Genomic DNA, 23,782 nt, shown 5'->3' with positions numbered 1-23,782 from the left:
GAGTCTGGGTATACGTCTCTGCATACTGTTTGTATATTTCTCTGTGTGCAAAATGTGTTTTGGTGCTCAGCAACGCAGCAGGAAATCAGTGAAACACAGCCATTGTAACAGCAGTGGGGAGAAGTGGGGAGATTTTCAACTAGAATGCATGGAGGGTGGAGAGTGGGGGCAGGAAGGAGAGGTAGCAATCTGTTGTGATGAAAAGAAAATGGGAACGCTCGCGTTGTTTTATTGCTCAGACTGCAGAAGGATCCCTCCTAGGTAGAAGTGACATGAGAGAGAAACTCACTCTTTGGACAAGGAGAGTCAATGGCACATAGATGGAGCTTGTAGCTGCCAGTGTTTTAGCTTGAAATGAGCTCACTAGGAAACAACGGCTGCGGTTTGCATGCCAGGGGACAACAGGCTGTTTACCTTGTTGTAGAGGAACAGGATGTTGCTGGCAGTCGCAGGGTTCATTTCCTACAATATTAAATGGCTAAAAGCCATAGTAGCTTCCCCCCATAAAGAGGAGGCAAGCCAGCCTTTACTGTATGTGTGCTGTGTTTATGAACGTATTTATAGTGGCGCCACTATAGTCTCCGTCTATTAGAAAATCATGGTTGCATTATAGGGAAGGTGCATACGTAATTAACTGCAGAAAAATGGTTATTCAGACCCCGTTACTTTTTGCACATTTTATTACTCACTTAATTTTTATTTATAAAATGTATTAAAAATCAAAAACTGTACGAAAACTATATATATAAATATGTATAATATATATTGTGGGTGTGTTTAGAAGTCTCTTCTCTTAAATCTGGGTCTGTTGATTTTTTAGCCACATCAACCAGAAAACCCAGTTTGAGAACCCGGTCCTGGAGGCAAAGAAGAAGCTGAGCCAGGAGACAGCTGTGATCCAACAAGCCACGGCAACACCTTCTCAAGGTAACGACAGCCCTGCAGAACATGTCCCCTCTTCAAGTTCCTCTTCATTTGGAGTGTTAGGAGGGAAAAAAAAAACATCCAGTATGCCATAACAGAAGAGGAGTTCAATAAAGGACACACAGAAAACTGTTACCACCACGCTGCTATTATAACACAGTGACCTTTAAAAAAAAAAACATCTTGATGTTGCAGCCTCCCTCAGGTTTAACAGACATGTATATACATGTGTAACTATAATTGCTTCCACCAGCTTTCTGACTCGCACTGTCATTGTCTGTTTGGGAAAGAACAAGAATTTCCTGTAAGAGTGATGTCATCTAAAATGATGACACACTTCCCTGCAGCTGTTAATTGACCTAACACTTCTGTTATTTCACTTTTATGTATGATATTCTAGAACAATAGGAGAAGTTTTGGCTTTATTAGAGTCGTGTAACATTTTCACTGAGCTTATTCTATTTCTGTACTCACTGTAAATCACTCTGGACATTAACACCAGCTAATTGTCTAAACTATAATTGTAGTTGGCTGACCCTTACACCTCAGTTAGTGTGCTGTTGATAAATATGTTTTCTGGGAATAGAAAGCGGTGGGAACGCCATCGCTTCACGCAAGGTCAGCTGAACGTGTCAACCTTCAAGTAGCCTCAAACAATAATAGATTGTCAAAATCAGTCTTTTCTTCCCTGGTGCACTCACATAATACATGTTCTTGTCAGCTCTCCTGTAATGGTCTGTTCTTTAGGTTGACAAGCCATTTTTCTCCCGCAATAAACATTATGAATTAAGTATGTTTTCATTACCATGGATGTATAATAGATTACAGTGCTGCAGCAGTGGAGATAGACAGGCTAGGGCTGGTGGGGATTCAGGGAGTGAGAGAGAGGGAATGCAGGGGAGGAGGGCGGCTTTTAGAGGTGCATGTGGTAACAGCTGGTGGACCAGCATGTCAGAGAGGCCAAGCATAATCAGACATCTCTCTGCTCAGGTGTGCGGGGACTGAAGAAACTGCCGTATCGCCCCTGATTACCGATTACACAACCTACTGAGCTGTCAGACGGTTGCTATGATGAAACCAAAGCATCGTCAGTTGGCTGTTACACCTCAGGCAACGATTCAGAGTTTTACTGTTTTCCAAGATATGAGATTCCCAGAGAGATTTATTTTTATGGAAATCAGTACTGTTAAAACACAAAAGCGATATAAACTTAAATAATACATATACAGTGAGTTCCAACAGTCTGATACCACTTTACCATTCACTAGAAAAGGAAAGTTGTCTCCGACTTTTGGACCCCACTGTCTTTATTTAACAATTCTTGTTAAATGTTATTTCTCCATTCTAATTTTTGACGACAACGGGTTTCCTTGACATAATTTCTATTCCAAAATGCTGTTTTTCAGCACTTCTCCCAGTGTCATTTTAATGTCATGGAGTCTTATTTATCGGTTGAATATTGGCAACTTTCAGGTCGATATATTTACATTAGGTGTTGCTATAGGAGACTATACTGTGGTGTTTCCCATCCATATAACACACCAAGCTTTGTGTTGAGTGCCTGCATTGTTCTGATTTGGTTGTCGGCATTGTGTACTTGGTACTTTCCCCCCCGATGGTCAACTCTTAGCCTCACTTTTTAGATTCTGCCGTTCAAGGTGCATTCTTGGAGACAGCAGCTGCTGTTGCTCCATTGATGTAGTAAAGAAGATGTCTTCCCAATTATGCTGAATAATGTCACTGGAGATTTACGACGCAACTGAGTCACACATGAGAAATCAAAAACCATGGCTGTTTGACGCGGTGGATCTGATGGTTTTGTCTGCCTCTGGCTTTCAAAGTCTGCCCACAAACATTGGCACAAAGACCTTCCTTGGACTCTCCCACACAAGTGCAGGCTTGCACACGCCACACTCACTTCCTCCCTCTGATTCTTTCTCTTTCTCCCTCCATTACCTCTGTCTGTTCCTTCACACACACAAACGTGCAGTCAAAAATGGTTATTTCAGCACACACTGGGGGGAAAAAAAAAAAAACATTCCGTGTTGCATTTATCAAGCAATTTGAATGTGATTATGTAAATGAGCTTTGCTTGATCCATGCAACAGTGTGGACATCTGGAGTCCACGCTGGTTGTGATAAGTTACACTCACTCACAGCTGTTTACGTCTGCGGTGGACATTTGTGGCTGCTGAACCATTTGATAGTCTGAGAGCTGCTGCATTTAAATTCCTCACATAGCCTCCAAAAGTTATAGTGTTTATAAAAGTGAAGGAAATGAGAGGGAGAATGTGCAGTTCTTAGTTTTCCTGCCAAACTACAAAGATGCTGCCCCGGTCTTGATATGGAAATGAGCTCTTTGTGATTGGAAGTTGCTGTCCACTCACCATATGCGCAAGACAGAGATAAAGAGGAAGAACTGGGAGAAGATATGTACCTTCAGATTTACATATGCACAGCAGTTGTTTTCAGGTGAGCCATCCACATGCTTTGATAGAGTCTTCTAAAATCCAGTTTCACTGGCACATCTCAATAGTCTCATCAAGGTGTACATTTTGCCAAAGGAGACAGGCTCAGGCAGGTTAGGATTAGCCTCAAGATTTGTTGACAATAAGAAGAACATAATCTTATCCTTTAACATGTTGTTGGTGAACATTTTTACAAAGTGTAACTGAGATAGCAGCCTAACAGTTTTAACCAGCATGGTGGTAGTGAACTAATGTTTTTGGGGAGTGTTTATGTAGCTTATTGTTAATTCAACTAGTAGTTATTGTTTACTGGAAATTAATCAAAAAATGAATGTAGTTATTGTTCATTTAGTGTTTTATCATATTCTTTTCAACACAATGAACATTCTTGAGTAACACTTTATTTTAAGGTACACATATTCACCAATTGTTTATTAGCATGCATATTAGTAGCATATTAATGCCTTTTTCTGCATTACCATAGTCTACACATACTAGGCCATTAACTGAGTTTTCCCCTCAATAACCTTCAAATAACTGTTTATTGATGGTAAGTCAGGAACTCCTTGTATATGAATTACAATCCTAATATACTCAGTGACGAGTTACACCTTGAAAAATGGAGGTCTTGAGATTAGATGCACAGGTTATATTCCCATTCAGTGGTTGGAGTGCAAAGTCAGCACACAAAGAAATATCTCCTTCAGAGATTTCCAAACATCTATCTATCTATTAAAAGCTTTTTTCAAGGCTAAGAACTTAAGAATAAGGTGTGTTTACTGTAGTAGTCATGTGCCATAATGGATCTGAAGTGTGAGGAGGAGGCAGGAAACCTGCGTGGGTTGTGTCAAACTACTAGTGAATTATGAGCAGGACTTAGTTTAGAGCTATTTGCTCACTATTAACACTCGTAGTTTTCTGTTTTGTTACATAAGAATAGACCATATTTGATTGAGTATTAGAGACTATTCTTGTGGGAAAACTCTTAGTTAATGGCCTAGTAGTTGTAGAATATGGTCGTGCAGAAAAAGAGCTTCATGATGACTAATAAAGAGACAATATTCTGCTAATATGCATGCTGATAAACAGATAGTTAATGGTGAATATGTGTACCTTTATATATAGTATTGCCCATTCTTTACTTTTGTAATACTAAAAGTAATATAACTAATACTAACATATAAAGTCCAGTCATTTTGCTGACTATTTCTAAACGTATCATGATATTTCTGGCATCCCAGAGACTGACAGCCCCATCACATTCTCCCAGTACGAAGCACAGTCGCTGCACCATTTGTCACTGGCTGCCTTCAGTTTTACTGTTTTTGAGTCGAAACTAAAAGGCAGTTCAGGCCAGGGACCATCAGGCAGCAAGGAAAAAATGGTGTGTCCATGATCTAAAGTGCTGATACCACAGTAATGCCAGATAGGGAGGCTGCTCAGTTTAATGCAGTGTGACCCTGACTGTTGGTTATCTAGTGTATTGCGTATGCCACAGACAAGCTGCTGGTCCATATTGATGTTGCCATTGACCTTAAGTTGTTCCCTACTCAAGTTTGAAAAATCTACGCCAACAAACCAATTTTTTTCTGAGTCACTGACTGCAGTATGGAGGGAACAGGAGAGGACATCTTCCTAAATTGGACACTGTCAGAGGTGTTATATCACCGTTCTGCTCTATAGTCTTGTAATGGGAGGAAGCAAGTGAATTAGCTTCTAAAACTAACATCTGATATCAGTTTATCTGTGTGTTTGTGGTCCTCTCTGAGTATGAAAAGGTCTGTATTGTTGGGCTTATCTAGTTTAGGTATATCACATCATGCCTGTTAATTAGAAAAGACTAATTACCCTGTTGATCCTCAGCACATAATGCATATAATTGACTTTTAATGCAGACATGGATGGATTTTGCCGCCTTTCAAGAAGGATACAAATTCATTAATCAGTGTTGCTGCGTTTGATGTCGAGCACCGTTTGGAGATTTCACTTGTGTTTGATAAAGCTTGTCACTCGCTCAGGATTTCCCTCAGGAGTACACCTCCCACTCAAGAAACACTTCACACACACACACACACACAACCCTTTTACACACATACACTCACTTGTGCATTTCGTGCACAGGTAAGGGCGCTGCGTCTGGCTTCACGGCGGACCCCGGCCAGCTGAAGGGGGAGATGTACCACACAGCGCTGAAGAAGAGTTCCCAGGGGTTTGGATTCACCATCATCGGAGGTGACCGCACAGATGAGTTTCTGCAGGTGAAAAATGTGCTCAGCGACGGCCCTGCTGCCCACGACAACAAGATGGCGTCCGGTGAGCGGAATTTCTGCAGATGCACTCTCACAATGTCAAGAGTCCCCAAAGGAAAGGGCAAGATGGAAAACGTATACTCCTGTTTAAATAAACATTAAAATCCTATTTAGCTGGCAGGAAGATCTATGAGTTTATAACTGCTCATTTCTACAATATTACTTCAGCCAGATTGTACCAACTATGATGCACCTGGAGGAATTAGTTTGACCTCTGTGGTGTCCACTTAACCTAATGCTGTCCCCAGAGTTCAACAAGACAATAACAACAACTCTGGTTCTGGCAAGGCTATAGTTTTCTAGCAGACAGTCTGATAGGTGGGTGTGAAGCTATATAACATCTTTGTTGTTTAGTTTCTGATCTTTCCATTGCCTCCTGTATGTCTACATAAACCAACAGCTGTGAGCTGTGTGTGTGTGTGTGTGTGTGTGTGTGTGTGTGTGTATGTGTGTTTGTGTTTGTGTGTATGATGGTGCAATGATGCAACAGAAATCGACACTATAGTTGTAGTTGTGGCAGAGAGTGCTGTTCAGATCAGTTCTGGAGTGAATGAACGAGGGACAGGAATAAAGTAGGAATAGATGGTAGACTGACGAGAAAGGAAAGAGGTACAGGGAGCTGCCAAAATGAAAATATGAGAGAGCAGTGAAGAGGAAAGGGATGTGTTAGAGGTAAGATTTGTCTTACAGAGGAAGGAAGAAGAGCTTTCCAAAGAAATGTACAGCAGTGATGTCTCGATTAAATTGCAAAAGAAAGACTCCCCGTGTCACTGGCTTTCTTTTCTCTGTCTTAGGTGATGTGATCGTTGAGATTAACGGGATGTGTGTGCTGGGGAAGACTCATCCAGAGGTGGTGCAGATGTTCCAATCCATTCCCATCAACCAGTATGTGGACATGGTCCTTTGCCGCGGTTACCCGCTCCCCCCAGATGTGGATCTAGACAGCGATGACCCTCTCCCGCCTCCTCCTCCTCCAGCTGCTGCTGCTCAGCCCCAGCAGCCCCTGCATGGTGGAGAGGTGGTGACAGCCGTGCCCCTCATCAACGGACAGCCGCTACTTGTGAAAGGTGATGTCCTCCATGGCTCCTCTCAGGAGCTCCACTATGTCACTACGGACGCCAGCGGCCGGCCGGTCGTGGCAGCTATGCCCAACGGAAGGCAGGGGGAGCGAGGAGAGGTGGCCTCGGGGATGCTACAGCCGGAGTTGGTGAGCGTGCCGCTGGTGAAGGGCCCGGGAGGATTCGGGTTTGCCATTGCTGACTGCCCGCTGGGCCAGAAGGTGAAGATGATCCTGGACGCCCAGTGGTGCCGTGGCCTGCAGAAAGGAGATGTCATTAAGGAGATCAACAGGCAAAATGTCCAAACTCTGAGCCACGCTCAAGTAGTGGACATCCTTAAAGACCTACCAGTGGGCAGCGAAGTCAATGTGCTCGTGCTGCGAGGAGGTGAGAGACTGAAACAATAATAAATCTGTTTTTGTCTGTCTCTCATCCATCTGTCTATCTGTCTCACTGTCATTCTGTCTGTTTATCTGGCAGCGTGGAGGCTGTATATCCATGTTGTTGTTGTGCTGTGTATCTGTCTCCTCCTCCTATCATTGTTTAGCCATTCGTTTATTGTCATGCTTGTAACACCTCTTGTGTGTGACATAATTTGCTGTTGCTGTCTATACAACTTCAACAGTGTCCATGGGAGGTGAGGTCAGAGTGCTGATACTGACAGGAGGTGAGGTGGTGTTGTGGCTAGTTGGGGAATGGGTGGGGGTGGGGGGTGGGGGGTGGGGGGTGACTGACCACACACTGTTGTTCTGTAGACGCCTGTGTGATGTCACTGTGTCTGCGGTCTGTATAAGGTCACCACAGTAGAGACTGCTGCCTTTTTTGTAGCTGATTAGATCCACCTGCACTTCTGTAGCCAGTGTAAATGATGGTCTGTCCGAGTCCTATCCCTGCCATCAGATACATACTCAGACTGTACATCTCCAGCATTCCTCTTGTGTGTCTCCACTCAACCTGCCTCTGTTTATGATGACTCCCATTGAGGCATAATGCAGTCTGTTACAAGTCTGAGAGTGGGAATTACATAAGTGTGGGGATGTGCTTGATTCCAAGGGAGAGAGGGAGGAGGGTAGACACCCTTCAAATGTCTCCTACATCCATCTCCAGCCGCCCCAGGGATTCAGTGCGCAAGTCGATGAACTCGGATTGGCTTTGATCATCAGCAGAGCGCAGGGGATTTCTGCATGCCTCTATATCCATGGCCCCTTAAAGATCCATGGCTAAATGGCTATAGAGGGAAGGTCCCCAGGGGCCTCCTCCCCGTAGCTGCGCCCCAACCCTCCTCTCTCTCTCTCTCTCTCTCTCTCCCACACACTACTCACCCTCGCTGCTGTGCCACCATCACCGTGTCCTGCTCCGCTGCCGCACTGCATGACCTCACAGTCAAAGCGGAGCTGGACCCAGCCTCACTCAGCCCTCCCAAATGAAGAGTAAATGCCAGTTTTAACCCTCATTAGACAACAGCCTTTGGCTTTGAGGAGGATCCCTGTGTTAGAGTGGTGGACATCACACTGAGCAGAAGAAGAGTCGGCCTTAGAGAAAGGATGGAAGGAGGAGTGTTGTGGGTGGGTGGGTGTGTTTCAGGTGTGTGACATGTTCTTTGACTGATTTCCTGTGTTTGATAACGCTCATGCTGGATCGGGAATTTTGCAGTAAAGCGGAAAAATGCTGCTGCGTCTCCCCTTTTGCATCAGGCTCCACTTAACCCCTCATCAGACCAAGTGTTGGTCTGGCCCCACAGGGCTGAAGGCTCCAGAGGAGTGTTTGTTAATCCAGTTAATGCCGGGAGTTGAGGGGAGGGGAGTGGAGGGGAGGAGGGGGCTGTAAGAGATGATCTGTAGGGAACAATCTGAGCGCTGGAGATGGAACGTGTGGGTGTACTGTACAGAGAGAGGGAAGAGAATTATCGGTCATTGAATTATATGCATGAATCTCTAACGCTCTCACCCGCTTCCTTAGCCCTGCATCGGGCTTGCACCATTGCAGTCAGCACTCCAGCAAATGTACAATCTTTATATTCTCTATGTATCTTTAATCACACATGGATGTATATTCCCTAATGGAGCATTCTTTAGTGAGTACACCTCTTGAGTTTAGAGCAGCTCACTAGGTTTATTTTTATGCACACTGCTGCTCTTTCTCAGCCAGAGAGGCAGTGCCATCTGGTGGCCGGTTGCTCGGCGATGGTTGTTTGTTTTTCCAAATCATATCTGCATTTTTACCATATTACTGTTGTCTATCTGTGTCCCTCCATAGGTCAGACATCCCCTGTGAAGAGTCTGAAGCCTGTGAGTAAAAACATATCTTTTCCTTTTTCCTCACTATTGTTTTCCCCTCAGGAGCTCTTCCTCCAATTTAATTTCAAAGCTTTTTGTCCTTCAGCTTAACCAGTAAGCCTCTGTTGCATCGAATTAAATGATAGCAATAAATTTGAATATTGATTATGTTTCTGGGCGCCTCCTTTTGTTTGCTCTGAAAAATGGTCTTAATTACTTCCTTTCAGTATTCGTATTCTTAGGGCTATTGTCAGGGGATTGCAATGGTAATGAAGCATGGATGAGCCTCTTTAGATATGGTGGTATTATTAATACAACAGTTTTAGATAAAGAAGTTGCCCTTTCTGCCTGAATAGGCCTGTCACAGCCACAGGGAAATCTTTAGTTTTTTCCTGTGGATTTTATATTACATTCAAATCCCATTGCTTAGCCCTCAACACAATAGGAGGAATGTAGAGTGAGAACAGTCGAAAAGAAAAAAAAAAAAGAATGAAAGAACACCAGTGACTTGACCTTTATTTCTCTTGGTAATCTGTCACCATTAGATGCAATTTGTCTGCGATAATGAGCTGCAGAGACCATCGATAAATGTGCTTTGTTCCTCATTGGTGAATATCAAAGGGCGAGTGATCTAATGAAAATCTAAAATCAGAATCGTAATCATATGTTGTCCAAAAATAGTAAATATTTTATTTTATTTTTTCATTTTTATACTGTATATATTTGATGCAATATGTGGTGTTGGCGACACACAGGTTTCTTTTCAGAGACAGGAAATGACAGCCAGCACAGAGACTTTGGACGGTATCACTGACTCAGCTCCCCAGGCCTTGCCTTACCACTCCAACACGAGCACCCTGCGCTCCGCCGACTCCCCCAAACGAGACGCCACAGAGATGTACCTGAAGTCAAAAGCCCTGCTGGAGAGCAGACGTAAGTGTAGACCGACACCACTTGCTCTCATAAGTTTTTTTTTTTTTTTTTTAACCCTCAAGTCCTCTTCAACTTGAAACCTTGATCTCATGCCCAATAGTGATCAGGTATTACTCATCCACAGAGCCTCACACCAAAGACATAGATGTCTTTCTGAAGAGAGACATTGAAACAGGCTTTGGCTTCCGTGTCCTGGGAGGAGAAGGTCCGCAGCAGCCAGTAAGTATATACTGTATAACACTCCTCTATGTGTATTTTAAGCATTTTAATCTTTATTATGGAGAGGTTATAAAATGAAGAAAGCTATCGATGTGTATTGTAAAATGACTTTGCCAGCTCATAAAAAGGTTTTATATGCCTTGATAATTATTATGATTTTTATTTTCTTAATGGCCAGTTCTCCATTATACTAACCCTCTATCAGAATGTCTTTCCCCAGGTGTACATTGGGGCCATCGTGCCCAACGGAGCTGCAGAGAAGGATGGTCGCCTGAGAGCAGGAGATGAGCTCATCGGCATCGATGGTGTGATGGTTAAAGGTCGTTCGCACAAGCAGGTGTTGGATCTGATGACCAACGCTGCCCGTAATGGTCAAGTCATGTTGACTGTACGCAGAAAGGTCATCTACAGAGGTGAGCAGCAAGCAGAACGACGCTATGTTTAGCTGTTCCTTGGTAAAATAACAGCTCGGTAGTTACCTTTAGCACAAAGCTGGTGGAAAATCCAGTGAGTCACAGAACTGGAGGATCATCACCTCAGCTGTGGATTTGAGGAATAGAGGCCTTGCACATAATGCTTGTGTAGTTATCACTCTACCTTTATATCCACCAGTGATCAGTGGTAAACACTTTCAACACGTACTGCTCCACTGTGACTTTGTAATATGTAGTTACAAGACGCCACTTTATTACTTTTATTGGCATATTTCTCATACAAGAAAACACAGAAGGCCACAGGAGTGCACACACCTAAACACATAAAACATTATTTAAAAAAAAACACATACTGTAAATATCAACATCTGTATCATTTTCACATCAGATGCCACAGAGGAAGAGGCTCAGGAAATGGCTCCAGTGCTGGTGAACGGTTCTCCCAAGCTACCTCGCCTACCGATGCCCAGCGCTCTGGACCACGAGTCTTTTGACATCACACTGCACCGCAAGGACACCGAGGGCTTTGGCTTCGTCATCCTCACATCGAAGAGCAAACCCCCGCACGGAGGTGAGAGTCGAGTTCTCTTTGATCCTGTATCAGTAGTCTTTGTTTTTGATCCTTCTGATAAAAATGATATAAGTATGACCTTTAACTGCATTAACCATTAACATCCACATCACAACTCATTTCTGCAAGGGAAAAATAGCCGAGGCCACGATAACTCCATTTTTTCATAAAATCATGGTTAAATGCACCATTATATACACAGCAAAGACAACAGGAGAAAGACTTATTGGTCACAGAAATGCAGATGTTATGGTGAGATTTAATACATTATAGTATGTGGCAGTATTAGGTTTAAACTAGGCAGTCATATGGAGTATTTGAACATGTAGTGGTATAACCCAGTTCATAGAGGTTTAGATAAAATGGTTATATGCCAGAAGTGATGTGTCTTCTCTTTTAAAGCTGTTAAATATTTAGATTTTAGTTAAACCGGAACAAAACCGTTTGCTGCTGTAAGGAGTCTTGCATTATGCTGGTCATGTAAATACTGCATATTTTAAATACATCCCCTGATATCTGCCTTTTCAGTTATCCCACACAAAATTGGCCGCATCATTGAAGGCAGTCCCACCGACCGCTGCGGCCTGCTGCATGTCGGAGATCGTATCTCGGCGGTCAACGGGCGCTCCATCATTGAGCTCTCTCACAATGACATTGTTCAGCTTATCAAGGATGCCGGAAATGTTGTCACCCTCACTGTTGTTCCCGAGGATGGTGAGTCGCATTTGCTATAGTTGTGTGTGGGTCTTGTTGTGATTAATTCTTTTGATCTGGTTTTTAAACTTAGTTGTCTGCAAGGGGGGAAATTAGTTTTGGAGTGATCAACTGTGCTTTTAATATGAAGGTATGAATATTTTAGTATCAGTGTTAAGAATTTAGTTCCAAATTGAGGTATTCCACGTTTGAAAAATGGGACCACTGTTCCTCTGAAAGGATTGAATGAATGAAAATAAAACATGAGATCAATATTTATCTATAATTACTATATGTCTAATAATAATGCTTATAATTTAACTGGCAGTTAAATTAGTGATGAACCTGTTTCACTTAAAATTAGTATAAAAGATGATGTAGAGGGATTCTAGATTTGGCCGTTTTATACTGATCAAAATATCAAAATGTATTTCAGAGTACAAGGGCCCTCCATCTGGAGCAAGTTCAGCCAAACAGAGTCCGGCTCTTCAGCACAGAGCCATGGGGCAAAGGTCAGCCCTTCAGGATGAACGGTAAGGATCTACTCACACACAACATTAAAGCATTAAAACAAGTAGTACTAGTAGATTTTAACCCCAACTATACACTGACTACATTAACTGCTTACCCAGTGCAGTACCCTATAGCAGTAGTTCTCAAAGTGGGGTCCCCAGGGGTCCTTGAGGATGGAAGTAACACATCCAGTAACACAGTGACAGAACGTATGAGTATTTTGGTCATGGGTTTCAAAGCTTTCTGTAATAAAACATCTAAAAGCAAAAATCTTATCAGATGGGGGTCTGTGGTCTAATTTGTGTCAGACAGAATATGCAACATGTAACTTGTAAATAAATCATATTATGGCATCATCATGGTGATATCAATGTAGTGATGTTGCTAACTGATCAGACAAATGATCTTAACCACATAAAAAACCTCATTCAACATGAAGTAAAGTGTGAAAGAGGGAGCGTTGCCCTCAGAGCAAACAGCTTGAGAAAATTGCTCTCAACAAAGACACCAGTGTAATAAACATAAAAGTGTTAATCAAAATAATCATGTATAGAAGATATACAGAACAAAATTAAAATATCCATATATTAAAAAATGCGGCTCTCCTCCATTTAACATCCAGCATTAAATTAGATTTCCTGTTTTGCATGATGGCTTTTTCAGTCTGTGGCCTGCAGCGTGCCGTTTACAGCATGTGTTACTGAGGAAAAACACGTGTTGTTTGTTGTTTTAGTTATAACCTCGACCTGGAGGAGAAAAGGGAGGGAGTCAACTGGTCTGACCACAAAACTCTTCAACTTAGTGAGCAGGGAACGCTGTGTGTGACGGGAACCAACCAGGTAAGAATAATCCTCTTATTCTCTCCACTATATGTTGTCAGAGCCACTATCTAAAGGTTAAAGCTGCTCAAAGTAAAAGTTTTTTATGTTACAGGTACAAAAGCTTCAATCTTTATGACTGTGAAAATAAACCTCTTTTTTTCCATATGAAATGCAGGCACATTCAATTCATGCACACTGCTATAATTATGATTTCAAATGGTGCAACTTTAGGATCAATATAGATAAAGAATGAAAACATACCGAGAAGAGCAAGGATCACTGAGGTCATCTTTAATCAATAAAAAACTCTCACTTAGAGTCTCACTGATTTAAAAAATAAGTAATCATTAAACAGGAAGGCGTCTCAGTCAGCCCTGTTTACGATATATATTTGCTTATATGTGGGTGTTTGTGCACGTGTGTGGAAATGTTGCTGCATTTCTTTTTGTGTCTGTATGTGAATGTATTGATGACTGGAGTGTTTTCTTTATGCTTGTTCTGTGTAGGGTTGTCTGACAGTGGAGTTAGAGAGGGGTCCTAGGGGCTTTGGCTTCAGTCTGCGAGGGGGAACAGAGTACAACATGGGACTGTACATCCTGAGACTTGCAGAGGATGGACCTGCTCAGCTGGATGGAAGGATCCACGTGAGTGCTCCTGTTATTATTAGATTTATAGTTAAAATGTTTTTTAAAAAGTTCCTCATATCAACTCTGAACTGGGGAAAACAGTTTTTTGGGACTCACTGCTGCCCTTTTAAAGAAGCTATTTGTAAATTTTGCTATTGCTACATAGCTAACGTTAGCATTAACAGCTGTTTATTAGAAGAAACCTTGTGACTTCAGCATCAGATTTCATTCCTTTACTCACCAAGAGCTGTTTCCAGTGGTGGAAAGCAACGCCAATGTTAATTCTTGTAACTATCACATCTTTTCTCCTACTGAAGTTAGCATGCTAACCAGCTAGCCCCGGCCCGTCTCACCACCTTCCAATAGAGACTCACTGTAGCCTCCAGTGTGCCCCCTGCTCAGAGGACGTATTATGACCTCTTGTATTATAGAGACAATGATGGCCAAGCAACAATCACCACCACGCGCCCCCCTCAAGAAAAACACGTTCAGAGGCAGAGAAGTTACAACAAATTGCCCCTTTAATGCTCAGCTTTTTGAAATGTTTATAATATTTATGATTGTTTAAATTTTTTTTTAAATCTGGATACAATTTTGTATTGTGATGACCTCCTGACACGTGAAGTTTTATTTCCCCCTGTGGCCGGATGGTAGGTTCATAAGATCTAAACATTACTAGTGGCCGCTGGAGGCTGCATCATCATCATTACATCCCACAGTATTCAGGGTTGGATGGAGAGCTGAAAATAATGTTTGACCTCAGGGGGCTTCTAGAAGAAAGGTCATGGGGTCATTAAAAGGATAATGAATGTTCTTAGAGAATTTCATTGAAATTTGAATATCAGATTATAAGATATCTTGTGTGAAAAGTTGTGGAATTTCCTCCAAGCCTGGTGGTTTGTCTACAAGAGCGGTCAGGGGGCAGTCTTGTCGAAGTGTGTCAGCCAGGACCAAAGTTTTGGACGAACGGTTCAACTGACTAACAAACAGATGTCACCACCATCGGGGCCCACAGCTAACAAGAAACATCTGGAAAACAACTCGATACTTGATGTTGCTCGATTAAATAAGTCAGTGCATTCTTGGGAAGCTCATTTGGTTACGCTCAATGTTGTTAGATACATTTTGGTGTGCTATTATGCAAATCATTACATAGCTGAAATCTAATTTTGCACGTTTAGTAGTTTATGGAGAGGAGAGGTAAATCAGAGGAAATATGATTTCTGTTGCCGTGCGTTGAATTCACCAGAGATTAAACTAATGAATTGTGTTTCAGCAACTGCCAGCTACAGTGCTGCGGGTACAATAGTGTAGATGCTTTCAACTGTGATGTGTTTGCAGTATTTTTGTTTTTGTTTAGCAAAGCAATTCAAGTCTACATGGCACATAGAAAACATTTAGCTGAGCAGTGAGTTGGCACACAGTCTTTAAGTCTGTTTCTATATTTTATTTTGTTCTTATTTATAATTTATTTATATAGAGATTTTTATTGTACTTTCTTTGAAAATATTTTCTTCCTAACAAGCTTTAGTGTTTCATTTGTTTTGTTTTGTATGTGACTTGGCTACTGTGACACAGGTAGACTGTATAGTATATAAAATCATCTTATTTTTCTATCTATGTGTCTCTCTATTTATCTGTCCATCAATCCAGATTCAAGCTGTCATGTCTCTCTCTCTGTCTCTCTCTCTCTATTAAGTGTCCTTGAGTGAGATACTGCTCATTTCCAGGAAGGTCACACTGTAACTGAGTGTGTGATATAATGTATATTGATCTATACGTATGGGGGGGGGGGGGGGGGGGTTCACAGCAGAATTAGAATTTCCCTACAGGGATGAAATGATCACATTGTTATTATTAGGATGAGAGAGGGGAGAAGGTGCAATGAGGGAGCTGAGTAGAGGCTCCTAGAGGGAATCAATCTTAGGCTTGCCAGACTGTGATCTCTGGGCATGACTTTGCCTATCCAAGGGTGGTGAGGAGTGTCAACACTGATTAGAGCCTAACAGACTGACATGTTTACACGCTTTATCCTGAGTTATTTTGTCATCTCCAATAATAGAGGCTACCTCCAGGGTATTACAAGGCTGTGGCTGTGTGTGTGTGTGTGTGTGTGTGTGTGTGTGTCTGTGTGTGTGTGTGTGTGTGTGTGTGTGTGTGTGTGTGTGTGTGTGTGTGTATAGATTTGTTGAATATGTATGTTTGTGTGTAAGCATGCAGCTTCTGTATCTTTTACTGTGTGTAAATGCTCAGCAGAGTATGCAAAGCGCTGGTAGGTGTGTCTCTGTTTAATAGCTGCGCTTTCTGCATTACCGACAGGTGGGAGATGAGATAGTGGAGATTAACGGGGAGCCTGCACGTGGCATCTCCCATACACGGGCTATTGAACTGATCCAGGCCGGAGGAAACAAAGTGGTGCTGCTGCTGCGACCAGGGGCAGGCCTGGCTCAGGAGGGCAGTAAGTACAGTACACAAACAATTTATTCAATGAGAAATTCAATGTATAATACAGGGATCTCCTCCAAACATTTTAATTTACCTTTTGATATAGTATGGACTTCCTTTGTGCCTTGAAAGTTATTGTTTAAGTGTTAAATTTAATGTGAAGTATAGTTTAGTAGACAACTTTAGTACTTGGATGTAAATAACATTTACAAATTGAAAACGGATTCATCTGTGTTTCAGATAAGGAGATCTATATTAAAAAACATATAAATATAAAAAATATAATTTATTTTTTGTATATTTTCATTATAAACTCTTAAAGGAATAGTCTGACATTTTGGGAAATACTGATATTTATTTTTAGCCAGAGTTGGATGAAAAGGTCGACACCACTCTCATGTATATCAAGTATTTCTTTTAGATATGTAGCTGGAGTCTGCAGATGCTTCGCTGAGCTCATCATAAAGACTGAAAGCAGCAGGAAATGGCTAGTTTGGCTGTGTTTATGCTTAATGCTTTCCTATCTTGATGCTAAACTAAGCTAAACACAGCTTCATTTTTAGAGCAGAGATATGAGAGTGGCGCAATCTTCTCTTCTAAGTCTTGCTGTATTTCACAAAATTTAGTTCATTATTCGTAATCAAGTTTTAGCCAGGGCATGTTTGATTAATGTTAACAATAAAACTTTAGTAAGCAACTGAATTGGATTTATTTCCTAAACGTGTTAACACAGAGGGGATGATGACAGTAGTTCAATAAATGCTGAATCCATAAATCCGCCTTATGTTTTGCTAATGATAATGACTTTGTCCAGTAATTGATGGAGCCTGTTTTGCAGTGTCACCCTTACTGATTTCATTTTACATCCTTTGCTGAGTTTTTTTTTATGTATTCATTAAATCTCTAACCATCTGCTTTGTTTTGACTCTTCTTCTCTTGCCCCTGATGCAGGTGGTACTGCTTCCTCTACTGTGTGCTACTACACTGAGCACCAACACTAACATCCTCACTGCTTTTACTGGCCTCTTCTCTTTTACCTTGGTAATTAGTTTCTTCCTCATGTGTTCCCTTTTTTAACCTCTTAAATATGATCTCAATTTTCCACCTTCTTTCAGTCTTCTGTGTGACACATCTAATATTCTTGTGTGCACATGGGTGTATACATGTAAAATGTGTGTGCTTTCCTTCCAGGTCAACATGATCAAAAACTCATTTCACCCACAAGCTACTCCAGAGAGGTGTTTTTCTCTGACACATCACCCCTGTCCTCTCCATATCCCACCGGGGCTTCCATCTTTGTTTCCTCTCCCTTCTCCAGCAAACTGAAACATTCCCACAGCTGGAGCACCATATCCCCACAAGGCCTGAAGCCCCGCAGCAGCAGGGGTTTAAGCTTAGTGGAGGAGAGTGGTGAGTGGGCAGAGAAGAAGGTAGAAAGGCTTTCTCCAGCCTCTGCTGAGCATATGAACTTCTACAAGAGGACCAGGCCCACAAAAGAGTCCAGAGAGCTAAGCAGCCCAAAGAAAACAGGGGAGACATTTCCTAAAGCCAAAGAGCAACATCTCAGTCCCAAAAAGACTGAGAGTCAGGCACGGGAAGAAACACTAAGCAGGAGCAGGATGTCTCAGACACACACAAAAACACAATCCACAAGCCCTAGGACGTCTCCTCAAGCTGGACAGCCAGTGGCTCCAACCCTGCAGCGTGCAGAGCGTCAACAAGGCCCTCAGAGGAGATTAAAGGACTCCTCCAGCAGAGAGAGCTTGAATCATGAAAAGAAAACTGACAAAGGGGGGAATATCGAGATCAGACGATACACACAAGGAGGAGAGACGGAAGGGAGAGGAGAAGGAATCAGGCCAGAAAGTTTTAAAAGGAGAGAGGTGGGACAATCTCACCGCCACAGGACATCGCCTCAGGTCAGAGAGAGCGAGAAAGGCGCAGGTAAAGACTCAGGGCGGAGAGATGCTAATGGAAAGGGCAAACCTACAGAAGACAGGAACAGAAGTAAAGAGACTATCAACAAAAGAGAATCATTGTTGTCTTTTGTAGAAAGGAGTAGGAAAGGTTCTGTACTTTCGCCAAGAGAGACAAAAGGCAGACAAGAAGACGGTACAAAGGAAGACTTTGTGGCCTCTATAAACAGTTTTCCAGGGACCCCGCAGAGCCCGGAGGGACCTATTAGCCCTGGCCCTTGGAAAGTGCCCAGCTCAGCCAAAATCCTCTCCCGGGCAGAGGTTCTACGTGACCCTTTGTGATAGAATATTGAATCATCCAGACTTGAGCTGCGTCATGGAATATTTAACTGTACCTTCAGTGGATTGTTTTTCTGAGTTCTTCCATAAAATCGAGACGTGCAACATGGTGCCACTTTTATTACCTTTGGACCATGTGCAGATTTGTCTTTTGACAAGGTCTTTTTTCTGGGAGTCCTGTGACATCGCGAGTGGCATGTAGCAGCTCCCCTCTGCCTTGTCTGCTGCTTCAGCATCTTTTATGTGGGATTTCAGCATGTGCCGCGTGCTCAGGGCCTTGTCAGACAAGATGTTTTGAAATGTGAATATGTGCCAATCCTGGGAGCCTCCTGTGGAACAACGACTACCAACAGCACTTCACCCATTACAATGCAATGACCCATATGCAAAGAAAGGAGAAAGGCCCACGCCTCTCCCCTGTAGTATACACCAAGTGTGACTGTCATCCAGGGTTTTAATTTTCGCTCTCGGCCTCATTGTGGGATATTTTGACTGTCTTTTTCTTAAAAGTTTGCTCAACTGCATGCAGTCGGTCCTTCTGTTCGTTTTACTGCACGTGTTCTGCACATCAATGAGGATGATACTTTTTCTTGTTTATAATTCTCATTCTGAACACCAGGCAGATTTGAAATCCAACCCAGCAAGCGTTCACTTTACCGGGGACTTTAGACTGTTCTGTGCTTATAGACATGACTCTCCTCCATACAAACAGAATCATTAAAAAGACCAGAAACTTGTGGTTTGAGATCTTGTTTACCATGTGTATGATAACCAACCAGTGTGTAATTTATTGAGATAATAGATGAATATATGTATATGTAGCTGTACCAAGCCATTCCACATTTTGATATAGACTTCAAAGATTCGTCCCATGTTATTTGAGCTTTCACCTTATTTCCAATGTACTTCAGTGGTAGGACTTACCATGGATCTTTGTAGTTCATGAAATGTATAGGTGACGTGCAAACCGCTGTACCAAATGTTTGCAATCGCTCAAAACGTGTCTCATTGTGAAATATAATATAATATAATATATATATTTGAATGTGTCATGTTTTGCAGATTCTAACTTTAAAATATCTATTGAATTTCATTGCACTGCATCTGCCCTTGTAGCATAACAGTAACGACGAATGACCATGAGTTGTATTTAATTTGTGATGTTGACTTGCTACCAAATGCATTGACATTTAATTATTATTATTATTAATATTAATATTATTATTATTTTATAAAGATGGTTCTTTTTTTCTAAAAGGTTCACTGTTTAAGGCCAAAATTGCGATTAATATAATACTTTGTAAGTTTTTGAGTTATGCCCCTGGTTGTTTTTACCTTACCCTATTAAGAAAAGACAAATTAGGATTTTAAATGTATGTATTTGTCGATCCTGCTGTGTGATTATGTGCCAGGGCAGCTTGAAGGATCGTAGAGTTTAGAGAGTGATGTGGTGGTTGACACTGAGAAATACTGAGCAATGAGCATGTTGCTGATGTAAAGCAGGTATACAGAGAGCCCGCCTTCTTACGTACTGTATTTCAGGGCTAATTGAGCTGATGGCTAAGATAAACAATTGGTTCTAAAAGTGGGATCTGTTAAAATGAGAAATAGTCTAATTTCAAAGTTATTTTACTAAAATTTTCAAGCTTCTGCTGTAAAACCTGAAGAAGTAAAATACACTCAGCATTCTTACTTGTACAACTTATGAGATTAAGACATATTCAGATGAGCTCAGGGAACACAGTATCGTAGCAAATGTGTGATATAAAGTCAAGCGGTGGATAAGGTCTGTGATTGTCCAAGGGAGTTTTCAGGTTAAAAATCACTAGAGGATGCGCTATGAGCCAATCAGTGATATGTTTTTGTGCAATAGGTTGGTTGGTTGGTTGAATGAGTAAATCCAACCCAGAGTGTCAGGCTCAGGCATTTCACTCTGGTCCAGAATCAGATTATGCCCTTTTCATTGTATGTCTCCTGCACTGTAGTTTTCCTCCTTTCCACTTTTATTTTGACAGTTTTGTATCTCATCTCTGTATCATACTGTGGCCTTGCATCGCTTCATTAGAAAAACAATCCTTGTGGTATCTTCTACATTCTGTAGGTAGACAGTAGATGTAAATGTTTGTACATTGTACAGCACCTTTATAAATACTTGCTGAGTGCTCTTTCGGGGAGAAAAAATAGAGGTATATTAAAATCGCTCCATTATTTTTTTATGTGAAAAAAAGAGAAACTATTTAAAAATGGATTGAAAAGGACAGATTATGACCTTGACATGGTGTTCCGTTCATGCACTGAAAAATAAAGTTTTACTGAAAACACATTCTTGATTCCTTGTGCTGAAACCTAACATTGAGATGAAAACCATGCTATGCTATTCTGAACTGTATAACATTACACTGCCAACAGTCACAATTGTTGACAGAATAATCATTAAGGTGTCATGTGGATTCATTTGTTGCACACTACAATCCAACAACACTTTCATATGACAAAGGAGCATAGGCTGCTGTTACTATGGCAGATTTCCAGTTGTCATGGTAGCCGGCTGCTTTTCTCAACTGCATGACATAGATGCTTTTTCAATTAGAAGGGAAAGCTCAGAGGCATCTTATGCTACAAATGCATCATGTCCATTAAATATCCATATTTCAAAAGCAGGCATAAATCGTCATGCTGAATTTGGAATGAGAATACAAATTAAATCTGCTCAGCGCACCAGTGAAACCATCACTGGCTTTAAATCCTCAATGAAATTCCAGTACCAGAGGTAGGAATTACAAAGATTATATAAGATATGAATGTAGTAGTACCTTATTGTATGTTTAACATAAAGCTGAAATACATGAAAATAAATAAATGACACACACCGAAGTACAAAAATTACTCAAAACAGCAACATTAATTAAAAGCTGTTTGCCAAAGGCTATTTTGCATATTTGTTGTTGTGAGTGAATGATCTTTTAAGCATTTGTAAATCAGAATTGGGTTAGCTGCAGGGACCTTGTACAAATCAGGGTTCCTGACTGATACAATTTTACTTAAAGATTATGAATATTTGCTGTTTTGCTGTCAGGGACTTGACCAAGTGCATATGTGATGTACCTCTGCAGTGCTTTCTGTCAAATTCATGCAGTTGGAGATTCACCTCTGAGATGTCCAATGCTCCCAGCTGATCACTGACCAGCTACAGCAGAGCAGTTAAGTACATCTTTGCAAATGTTTTGACTGCTTCACTGACATAGATGTATTGACTGCAATATATCTGTGAATGACTGTAGGAACCTTTGTGCTGCCATTATTTTATTGACCTTTAGAGACCTGCTTGGTTATTCAGAACTTGATAAGATGGTAGATGAGCAGTTTCAGTGGGTACAGAGGAACTGGTAATTGCGCATGGTGCGATAATTGACTAAACTGCTTTAAAATGGCTGTAATATGACATGGAACTGCTGGTACTGATGATTTCATAGTGGAGGTAATTGTTCTGCAAAGAGCCATTGGCTTTGACCTTCCTTTTAAACCTGTCCTAAATTTATATATATATTTATATTAGGTTTTTTTTTATATAGGCTATATACAATATAATATAAAATAAAACTTTAAGCTTCTCTAACCCTAATATTGCGTTTATTGCTTTTTCTGTCATAAAATATTTAAATTATGATCGGAATAAAGATCATTTTCTCAGTTCCAGGCTATGTGACCATCAACTAAGAAGACGATGATCTCTGATCTCTGGTATTTATAGATTTGGGTACATTTAGAGAGATGAGTAGACATTCATATTTTTTCCTCTTATAGGCCTATAGGTTTGTACCATTAGCTAGTATCTCCTCACCTGCTTTTCATTGACAAACCATTTTATTTCAGATCATAAAGAGCATATTTTTGCTGTGTTTTAAACTGGCGCAGTATTCGTCACTAATGTCACTTAAGTTACCCTGTGTGTATGTGGCAGTTTGATGTCTGAGAGGAGAATTTGTTTTGAAAGAACTTTTCCATTTTAGTGCAGTTCATATTTTTCACCACATGATGTCACTGACTTACAATGAAGTGTTTTGTCTATGTGGTTGCAGGGGGTACATCAACTTAGATTTGGATGAATTACTTTTAATAAACAAATAAATTACTTTTGTAGTATTAGGGATAGTACTCTGGGATAGTATCATCTTCTGCTGAAGAGGTCATCGTTATAAGAATCCACAAGATGAACAAAAGATGTAGCTTTTTGTTGTGAAAAACAGATCGTGACAGCAGGAAATAAGTACTTATGAGTCAGTACTCTGAGTCTTTTGACCTTGCAGTTTTGTGAAACGTGACTATCAGGGAGAAAAAATTCTCCTCATGCCATAGAGATAAGCAGATAAGCATGTGTGTGAAGATATGTGGTGTGGAGAGTTATGATCCTGCAGCTCTTACATCACGCCCTTGGTATGCCTGACCACAGAAAAGGCAGGTGAACAATGCAGCAGTGGACAGATATTAATGCTTGGCCTGGAACCTCTTTTCCCCTTTATCAGCAGGAAAATTGATGTTGTTGTTGTTGAGAAGGGAGTTGGACAGGGTACTCGGAGAGATAAGAAAAGCTGACTATGCCACCGCTCTTGGTTGGCTTTGAACTTGAGAAGCTGCTTGGCAAACTAGCATTAGTTACCTATTAATACTAGTTTTTAAAATGCCTTAAAAGGACACGAGGTGCACCACACTGTTTATACAGGTCTCATTTTATTGGCTTTACATCAGTTTGAGTGTACTGGGGCATTTTACACTCACTTATTCCCAAACCACCAAACCAATGAGACAGCAAGCTTCTTTTAATATCCTACTTTTTAGTGATGTGATGTTGTAGTATCAAAAAATATCCCACATCCTTGTGTTTCTTCACAGCTTCAGAAAAACAAAACACGCACCAAAGACTAAAGGTACGGGCCGTTAAACTTTGTTCACTCTCTGTTGCCAGGTTTCTGAGTAATCATGTGTGGCTTTCTCAGGCACCGACAGCTCCTTGTGAACAAAATGCGGTTGAAAATGGGCGGTGGAGCAAACTCCGTGGAATTTACCCCAGCATGTGTCTTAGGCAATGAGGTACAACCCCCTTGCTGGAAAAAAAAAACAACAAAAACAACAAAAAAACACTGAAATGTATCCATGACAATAACCCAAACCACAGACAGTGACTCAGGTTCTTTAATGTACTGAAAACTGCAATGAAAACAAAGAGGAATCCTGACTAT

At 41.2% G+C, this 23,782-nt stretch overlaps 1 protein-coding gene across 5 annotated transcripts in view; it reads left to right on the top strand.

Annotated features, from left to right (window-relative positions):
• The window catches only part of LOC130186931 (membrane-associated guanylate kinase, WW and PDZ domain-containing protein 3-like), a 121,598-nt gene extending 100,730 nt beyond the window's left edge, over nucleotides 1-20,868 (top strand). For 2 of the 5 annotated variants that reach the window (XM_056404293.1, XM_056404310.1), the window contains 14 exons: nucleotides 821-927; nucleotides 5,514-5,705; nucleotides 6,496-7,146; nucleotides 9,016-9,047; nucleotides 9,791-9,968; nucleotides 10,093-10,187; nucleotides 10,393-10,600; nucleotides 11,010-11,192; nucleotides 11,721-11,906; nucleotides 12,322-12,418; nucleotides 13,132-13,237; nucleotides 13,726-13,863; nucleotides 16,165-16,303; nucleotides 17,482-20,868. In XM_056404293.1, coding sequence (XP_056260268.1) covers nucleotides 821-927; nucleotides 5,514-5,705; nucleotides 6,496-7,146; nucleotides 9,016-9,047; nucleotides 9,791-9,968; nucleotides 10,093-10,187; nucleotides 10,393-10,600; nucleotides 11,010-11,192; nucleotides 11,721-11,906; nucleotides 12,322-12,418; nucleotides 13,132-13,237; nucleotides 13,726-13,863; nucleotides 16,165-16,303; nucleotides 17,482-18,548 — 3,379 coding nt within the window. In that variant the 3' untranslated portion in view covers nucleotides 18,549-20,868. Of the gene's footprint in view, nucleotides 1-820; nucleotides 928-5,513; nucleotides 5,706-6,495; nucleotides 7,147-9,015; nucleotides 9,048-9,790; nucleotides 9,969-10,092; nucleotides 10,188-10,392; nucleotides 10,601-11,009; nucleotides 11,193-11,720; nucleotides 11,907-12,321; nucleotides 12,419-13,131; nucleotides 13,238-13,725; nucleotides 13,864-16,164; nucleotides 16,304-17,241; nucleotides 17,332-17,481 lie in introns of all 5 variants that reach the window. The other 3 variants (XM_056404328.1, XM_056404319.1, XM_056404303.1) reach the window with 3 other exon arrangements.
• Nucleotides 20,869-23,782: the final 2,914 nt, after the last annotated feature.

The sequence above is a fragment of the Seriola aureovittata genome, chromosome 2, assembly GCF_021018895.1.
Source record: "Seriola aureovittata isolate HTS-2021-v1 ecotype China chromosome 2, ASM2101889v1, whole genome shotgun sequence".
NCBI classification, from domain to species: domain Eukaryota; kingdom Metazoa; phylum Chordata; class Actinopteri; order Carangiformes; family Carangidae; genus Seriola; species Seriola aureovittata.
This window is presented reverse-complemented; position numbering and strand designations above follow the sequence as displayed.